This window comes from Siniperca chuatsi, linkage group LG6 (assembly GCF_020085105.1).
Source record: "Siniperca chuatsi isolate FFG_IHB_CAS linkage group LG6, ASM2008510v1, whole genome shotgun sequence".
Taxonomy (NCBI): Eukaryota; Metazoa; Chordata; class Actinopteri; order Centrarchiformes; family Sinipercidae; genus Siniperca; species Siniperca chuatsi.
Window position 1 is genome coordinate 22,514,057 of NC_058047.1, and position 9,038 is coordinate 22,523,094.

General features: G+C 40.2%; 1 protein-coding gene across 5 annotated transcripts; it reads left to right on the top strand.

Annotated features, from left to right (window-relative positions):
* The first annotated feature begins 131 nt into the window (after positions 1–131).
* LOC122877135 (flavin-containing monooxygenase 5-like) lies at positions 132–6,427 on the top strand. 5 transcript variants are annotated; one of them, XM_044198233.1, is made up of 10 exons: positions 132–261; positions 1,071–1,264; positions 1,369–1,557; positions 1,722–1,887; positions 2,154–2,296; positions 3,046–3,242; positions 3,976–4,123; positions 4,277–4,484; positions 4,610–4,682; positions 4,789–6,427. In XM_044198233.1, the coding sequence occupies exons 2-10, from the start codon at positions 1,133–1,135 to the stop codon at positions 5,201–5,203; spliced, it is 1,671 nt and encodes a 556-aa protein (XP_044054168.1). In that variant the 5' UTR covers positions 132–261; positions 1,071–1,132; the 3' UTR covers positions 5,204–6,427. The 5 variants fall into 5 exon arrangements, 4 of the variants coding, with proteins under 4 accessions (XP_044054168.1, XP_044054169.1, XP_044054166.1 ...); XM_044198231.1 differs by lacking the exon at positions 132–261 and adding an exon at positions 455–612; XM_044198232.1 differs by lacking the exon at positions 132–261 and adding an exon at positions 503–622.
* The last annotated feature ends 2,611 nt before the right edge of the window (positions 6,428–9,038 follow it).

Below are 9,038 nucleotides of genomic sequence, written 5' to 3' on the forward strand. Positions count from 1 at the left end.
ATGCGAGGATATTCAACACTGTTTGCGTGTGTGTGTGTGTGTGTGTGTGTGTGTGTGTGTGTGTGTGTGTGTGTGTGTGTGTGTGTGTGTGTGTGTGTGTTTGTTTGTTTGTTTGTCTCCGACTAGCGTGGTCAGTGTGAGGAGACTTGATTTTGTTGCAGGCCAGTTAGAGGTGGAGAGTGGAGAGTGTCAAAGGGAGATTCATGTTTTTGATGCAGTGATAGTTTGTACAGGACACTTCACCCAGCAGCATACAGACATGTATGTATAATTTATGTGGTCGCTGGTTGCAAGTCTAAATATTATCGACTATGGTCTTGATTGATTGATTGATTAATTGACAGTGGTTGGCTGACAGCGGGTTCTTTGGCTTCCATTAGATGTGTGATATCGATCGTGATATCGAGCCCTGACTGTTAAATGTAGCGTACCTTATGTTGTTTTCGAGCAGAGGCGCTGTTTGCTTTTCCATCTGTTAAATAACTCTGACGCTACAGTGATTCAAGGTTCATTTAGGAAACTGATAAATGTGCACAATCCGCCTCACTCTCACTCCGCCCCTCAGAGTTACATGCAGCACCAAAACTCGTTTCCGTCTTCAAATCGCAAAAGGTAAGAACATGTACGTGCAGAAACTTGATCGTAACTTTTGAGTGAGTGTCTTAAGAGTCCTGTAAAAAAACAAACAAAAACAATGCGGTCCAAATGAACCGATTAATGCTGTACTCGGAGATTGTCGTCAACGCCCGTGCAGGGTCACAATAAACAACAATCTGGTTGCAGTAGCAGGTTTGGTTGTGTTAGCGTTTAAAATCTCCGTCAAAACTCGCGTTGAACTTTGATTCTGGTAAATATTTATGTGTACGTGTGGCACAGATCCAACACGTAGAGAATTGTCCACACCAACACTACAAATACTGTCCCTCACATAAAGAATATTCCGATAATGCTCATGGCCTCCTTTTTAACTGCATACATTTTCTTATTTGCGGCTAAAATCAGCACGCAAAAGTGTGTGTGTGTGTGGGGGGGGGGACTCGACTCTTAGCCAACTTTTCTTGTGTGTGCAGTTCCTGTTTACCGAGCAAACATTCGTCAGAATAATCCGGTTCGCCCTTCACACCTCTGAAGTATGACTCGCCGCGTGGCTGTGGTTGGAGCAGGTAGTTCAGGTCTGGCCTGTATCAAGTGCTGTCTGGATGAGGGGCTGGAGCCCGTCTGCTATGAAAGCAGCGATGACATTGGTGGTCTGTGGAGGTTTAAGGTGGGTCACACTGTGTGCAGGTTGGACTTTATTTTAATTACACAGTATATGTATAATACCTTTTAGGATATTGTTTTCTGTATATATTGCTTCTTATATTGCAGGAGAATCCAGAGCCAGACAGGGCCAGCATCTACCACTCTGTCATCATCAACACCTCCAAGGAGATGATGTGTTTCAGTGATTTTCCCATTCCTGCACACTTCCCCAACTTCATGCACAACTCCCTCATCATGGACTACTTTCGGATGTATGCTGATCACTTCCAGCTCACCAAGCACATTCGCTTCAATGTAAGGATGCCTCGCTAACTGCCCTTAAAATGATGCTTGAATTTCACCTCAATCTCAACAATAAAATGCTGCTTAATTCAAGATGACAGACAGCTGAATGTAAAGTCAGTAGATGCAATTGTATTAACACCTATGTTATCTGTTTCTGCCTTTCTGTTGCTCAGACCAAAGTCTTGCAGGTGAAGCAGAGATCAGATTTTTCTCATTCAGGCCAGTGGGATGTTGAGACGGAGAACAAAGATGGCAAAAAGGAGAAACACATTTTTGATGCTGTGATGATCTGTATTGGACATCACTGCTACCCCAACATGCCACTACATGACTTCCCAGGTACCACAGACAGGCTATAAATCAACCTTTGACACATTATGAACCAGCCTGTAATGGCAACCCTGTACAATGTGGTTACATAATGTTGTATCAACAGAACACAGCACCACCCAAAGAGAATAATGTTGTCAGTATAATGTCCTCAACCTTAAATTATATTTTTAGGGTAAAGCTGTAATGTCTACTTCAAATACAGATCAAAGTCTTATTGCAGCAAAAGTACTTTGTCCAGCAGTCACAAGTCTTTGCCGTTTTTTCTTTTTCAGGCATTGACACTTTCAAGGGAAAGTACTTCCACAGCAGAGACTACAAGACTCCTGAGGAGTGGAGGAATAAAAAGGCTGTGGTGATTGGAATAGGAAACTCTGGAGGAGACATAGCAGTGGAACTGAGCAGAGTCACCAAGCAGGTTTGGATTAGATATTTACATATAGATGACATACAGTATGTGTTTACTACAACTTGGGTCTTATTTTCATAGTGTTGGCTATCATTCCTGTCACTCAAGATAAAACATTTTTTTATTCTCCGACTTCATGGCCCGGAGCTAGGGGATGTGGCATCATTCATCATTAACAAAGCTTTACAGTAGGATCCAGAAGATTAAATAACAGGAGCAGTCAGACAATCAGACAATGTGTAAAACAAATCCACAGTTCAGACATAAACCAAATAATTTGATAATACAAATACAGTAAATCGGTGTTGAATTAGGATATAGTTCTGCAAGATGTAAAATATATTTTGGATTATATCGTAACTTTTTTGTTTTCACTTCCAAATGTCCATTAGATAAAATGGTGACTTGTTAAACTTGTGTCTGCTTGATCGACTGTTTGTGGGGTTAAAACACAGTGCAGTTATGACCACAGGGCTGGGTATACAGAATATACACTATAATTTGTTACAAGTACTGGGTGAAAGCTGCCTGGCTAGAGACAACAGTATCAGTGCTAAAACAGAAGGTAGGTAACAGAGTTAAGTGAAATCATAGTGAAACAAAATGCGTTTTACAGATAAAACCCCTTGTTTGAGTCCACCTAATAAATGCTACATTTACACATTAATATTTCAGATACAAAAATTTTGCTGTCGATATTAAATAAAGATTTCTATCATAACACCATAAAGACTGATGACCATGTCTTCTCTTCCCAGCTGTTCCTGAGCACTCGAAGGGGAGCCTGGATTCTGAACCGAGTTGGGGACAATGGGATACCCCTTGATTTGATTTTTAACAGGGTGTTCAAATGCCTGCAGAAAATCCTTCCCTTCGGTGTTTTCTGTGGTCTGGGAGAGCGCCAGCTCAACCAAAGATTTGACCACACTCTGTACAATCTTAAGCCAAAGCACAGGTACTGTATTTGCATCATTCTTTTTCTATCTATTGCAGCTATGTCATAGCTGGACCAAACAGCTTTTGAACTAGAGCGTGTTTTTGCCCTGCAAATGTCTCTCTGACTCTGTTCGCCCAACGCTTTAGTCCAGACAAAGATATCTTGACAACTTTTAGCTAGAATAGCTGTGAGATCTGCTGTACATATTCATGGTCCCCAGATAATGGATCTGACAACTATGCTGCGCCCTTGACATTTCCTAGGGGCACCATCAGGACAGGAATTCCTTTCATACTAAAGCAGAGGTTTTCAAACTGTGAGGTTGAAGAGGAGGTGCGGTGGGAGAGAGGTGAGGCAAAGATAATGTGTGAGGTGAAAAGGACAGGTGTATGGCGGCTTTCTAAACAACAACAAGAAGGTAGTTATTGTAGTTTGTCTGGCAGATTTGACCCACCTATCAACACAGACCGCAGTTGGCTTTTGTGCTCCAAAGGGTGGTGGTGGTGGTGGTGGTAGTAGTAGTAGTAGACCTTTACTAATTTGAATGACCTTATGGCATTTCCTCCTAGCATAACCTTTAGGACTTTATAGCCTCAGTATTTATGTCTGTATAGCAAAATTATCAGCATGTTCATGCTGTGAATCATGTCACTTGTGGTGCTTTAGACTTTTTGTCTTGTTTTAATTAAAATGCTTACAGTATTCATCAATTTGTAGTAACATAACTTACCAGTGAGAATATAAATCTCAGGTTGTTCAGCCAACATCCCACAGCGAATGATGAGCTTCCCAACCGCATCCTATCTGGAACAGTTCAGGTGAAACCCAACATCCGCAGATTTCAGGGGTCCAGTGTGGAGTTCGATGATGGGAGTGTAGAGGAAGATATTGACCTGGTGGTAGGTTATTTGTGTGTACACACTCATCCACTCTATATATATATATATATAATAAAAATGAGACAGTAAATTCTTCTGTCCTTGTCACACTTTCTTAGACAGCAGTGTAGTTAGACAGTAGTGTGTGACTGAGATGAGGCCCCTGTCTTGCAGGTGTTTGCCACAGGTTACAGGTTTTCCTTTCCATTCCTGGCCTCACATGTGGTCTTAGCATCTGAGAACAAAGCATCTCTGTACAAGTATGTGTTTCCTCCTGAGTTGGACCGCCCCACTCTGGCTATCATTGGTCTAGTGCAGCCACTGGGAGCCATTATGCCCATCTCAGAGATGCAGGCCCGATGGGCCACACGTGTGTTTAAAGGTAATACAGGTTCTTTCTTTCTTTTTTAAATGGAACCTTTTGTCATCACTCACTCCTTTTTTTTAGAGAAGTATTTTGTGTTCAAGAGGGCAAACCACTGTGTCACAATGTCTCCTTTCAAACAGGCTGCATCAAGCTTCCCTCTGTGGTTTCCATGCTAAAAGATATCCAGGACAAGCAGGAGACAATGGCTAAAAGGTACTGCAGTAGATTTACTCAACTTTGTGATTACTTACATATTTTGAATCTGAAAAGCACCAAATCTTGTTATCCACAACATGTTCAGCTCGAGTCTCTTTTTCAGGTATGTCACCAGTCAGAGACACACCATCCAAGTCGACTATATCAGCTACATGGATGAGATAGCAGAGCTGGTGGGTGTTCGACCCAAGATCCTGAGGATGCTACTGACTGATCCCAGGCTGGGACTGAATGTGGTGTTCGGTCCCTGCACGCCGTACCAGTATCGTCTCAGAGGGCCAGGAAAGTGGGCTGGGGCCCGTCAGGCCATCCTCACTCAGTGGGAGAGAGTGGCTCATCCCCTGCAGACCAGGCCCTGCGATGAGCCCAAACCCAAGAGATCATTTGTGTGGCCTCTGATTCTGTCAGCTGCTGCTGTGTGCTTGGCTGCCTACGTTAACAGGAACAACCTTCCGGCTTTCCTACACGATCCCACTGCACTGTTGGACAAGATGAAAGTGTACCTGCCTGCACAGTGATGTGCAATTAATATTCAATTCATATCTGATGTGATTATAACTGTATAATACATGGCTGACTGGTAGGAACTTGCTGCGTATAAGAATTAGTATAAATAGCATAATTAAATTGAATCAAAATAGATATAAATATCAAAAGTAAAAGTACACAGTCCATTAAGTGTTAAATTCTTAATAAGGTAATCTATAAGCAAGCAGCAGCATTTTAATGGTGGTCTGCAATTTTGTATACTGTTACAGTAATTTAAACTAAAGTTATGCATTATATTTCATAAGCTTACATGTAAAATCTTTATCTGGAAAAGATGTAGTAATTACAGCCAATAGTAAGAAAATACAATATTTCCCAAATTTTAGTATAATGTCAGACAAAAGGGAACTACTCAAGTAAAAGTACCTCAAAATTGTACTCAAGCACAGCACTTCTTTTTCTCTCTCAAAACCTAACCAGCAGCGGCGGATGGCTGCCCACCATTGAGTCTGGTTCTGTCCAAGGTTTCTGCCTCTTAAGGAAGTTTTTTTTTTTCTTGCCACTGTCGCCAAATGCTTTCTCATAGTGGGATTTGTTGGGTCTCTGTAAATAATACTATAGAGTACGGTCTAGACCTGCCCTATAGGAAAAGTGCAATGAGATAACTTCTGTTATGAATTGGCGCTATATAAATAAAACTGAATTGAAACTTAAGCAAATGTGCATTACTTTGCACCCCTGGCAGTTTCTATTCCATTACTCCATCTCCAGGCGGGACCTTGAACTAAGATAATGTACGCTGGGCAATGACGCCACCTAAAGGCAGCTTCAGAATCCATCTACATGAAACTATGTATGGTTTAGTCCTTCGTGTGTCACGGCATCATGCTAGGATCATGTGATTAAGGATCTCCCTCTGGGATCTCTTGGCATCTCTTTGTAGTCAAAGTCAGTTGTTGAGACTCTTTTCTTTTTGACATGACATGGTACAACTGCGTGGTGCGATCCCCCTTAAATCTGAAGAATCGGCTAGTAGGCTATGCATACAGTATATTTCCAGTACATATTAATTTACGGCAGTTCAAGTTAGGTAGAGGTAAGCCCATTTAATCTTCTTGTATTTTTTTTTAATTCAACATTGTTTTAAATAAAAAAAATATAGGCCAACATTTGATGTTGGTTAGACCTACCTGTTCTGTCGCTAATATCTAAGATGTAAAGTTAGCTCAATGAGATATATATATATATATATATATATATATATATATATATATATATATATATATATATATATATATATATATATATATATATATATATATAAAAAATCAACAATAAAAACTCTGAAGTCGATTCTTCTTCATTTTAACGGCGGTTGGCATCCAGCTTAATGGTGCATTACCGCCACCTTCTGTTCTGGAGTGTGGATCAGTCAGTAAAATATAATCTACAATTTCCCAGGGATTGAGGGGGAGGGAGAAATAAAACCTACCAATGTTTCCTATAATAAAGCCCAGTATCCCTTAAAAAACCCAACAATTCTCTCACCTGTGCTCTATCATTCATACTTAATATTGTCTTTAAAGTGAGTTTCTGCACCCCTAGTTTCTTTAGTATATTATCCATTATCACTCTCTCCCTCTGATATTTCCTACAATGTAGGAATGTTCCACCGATTCCTCTTCCTGACACTCCTCACACATACCCATCTGATGTTTCCCCACCATTTTTAATGTTTTATTTAGAGCACAGTGTCCCAGCCTTAGTCTCGTTAGTACCGTTTCCTCTTGTCTGTTTCCCCCTCCTACCTTATTTATTTTAATACTCTTTTGGATATGGTATAAATGTCTCCCTTTCCCCTTACTATCCCACATTTCTTGCCATTTTTGGTTAATTTTTTTCCAGATTATACATTTTACTTCCGCTTTACTGATTCTTATTTGCATGTCTACATTTTCCTTCTTTAATGCCTTCTTCGTGACCTTGTCCACTTTTTCATTCCCCTTCACTCCTATGTGCGCTGGAACCCATAAAGATTTAACTAGTCCTCCCTGGTGTGTTATTCTTGTAACTGAGTAGAGAATTTCATATAGTATATCCTGTCGACTTGAATGGAACGATATTAGACTAACTAGAGCTGAAGCTGAGTCTGTACATATTATGATTTTGTCAATTTTTTTCACCCAACTTAATGCAACTAAAATTGCAACCATCTCCACTGTACAAACTACTAAATTATTAGATGTTCTTCTATTGATTTCAATTCCTCTTGCTGGAACCACCACTCCCATTCCTGTTACCCCTGTTTCAGGGTTCTTAGTGCCATCTGTATATATTTGAGTATAGTTTTTATATACTTCAGTAATATAATCATTAAACACCACAACCAGATCAGCACTTTCTTCTTTCCTATTAATCTCTAATAGATACCAATCTACCTCCGGACATCTCATCTTCCATGGGGCTATGACTGGATGTACTATTGAAGAGCTGATTTTCATATCAGATGCCCCAAGCTCTTTTGCTGTTTTATTCCCTATATGACCAAAGTTGTCCTTTTTACTTCTCTCTTTCGTCCAGCATTCCTTCAGCACTTCTTTTGTGGGGTGCGAGTCATTATGCCCCTGCAAGTTAACCCAGTAATTTGCTATGATATGCCGTCTCCTTAGTTCCAGTGGCATCTCTCCTACCTCTACCTGGATAGCTGAGACAGGCGATGTCTTAAAAGCTCCACTACACACTCTCAACGCCTGAGCCTGAATCACATCCAATTGTTTTAAATGGGATCTAGCTGCTGATGTATACACTATACTGCCATAGTCCACCGTAGATCTTATCAGGGACACATAAACTCTTTTCAGTGCTTGGCAACTTGCCCCCCATTCTCTACCAGTCAAGTATCTGAAGTCGATTATCTTGGAGCTGGACTTTAATCAGACTTCAAACTAACCGCCGCTCGTAAACCACCGGTAGACCCCGGAAGAAGAATCGTCCACGCGTGACTGGGTTGCCAGGTTTGGCGACACCTATGGTATGAGTGTTGTATGAGGGATTTGACATATTTGAGAATATATGTTGTTAATTCAGCTGTGTTTGTGCGGTTGCACACTTAAACACCTCTGTTATAAAACTGTATTCTGTGAATGGAACAGTCCACTTTATAGACCTATCAAATTATACTATTGATACCGGTCAGAAAATTAGTCAAGAGGACTCTTTACAGCAGCATACACCTGACTTTAACACTACAGCTGGCTTCATTTACAACAACCTCCTCTAAATTAAATTAGGTGTACTCCTAAACCAAATGATACTATAAGCACACTTGTAGAGTAGAGTTGCCAAATATTAACCTACTCCAGCCAACTTCACAGTATTTTTTAATAATATAATGTAATATAATCTCAATGGATAATGTGTACAGAAGTGTATTCACTTGTTATCAAATCACAAAGTGATTGTGACATTATATGCAGCTTAATTACTGTGGGTTTTAAAAGCCAGTTTTACTACTGAATATAGCTACTATTATTAGGCGTACTGCTTATTATTTTTTACTCTAATCATATGTTAAATGTTAGCAATCAGCCACAAATGTAACAAAATGTATAGTATATTAAAAGGAAAACCATATCTTATGGGCTTTATGGTGTTAAATATATGTGCTTATTTACACCATTAACACCTCACTACAATTTCAAATCCATTAATGTTGACAGGTAAGAGGTGTATTGCTCTTTTGTAAAGAAAGCTGAATCAAGGTGGCTGACCCTTCTCTGCATGAGTGAAGCTGATGTTGACAGATGTGTGACTGAGCACCTGCACAGGGGGTTAAGGTTTGAGAGGGGGATGTGAGAGGATAAA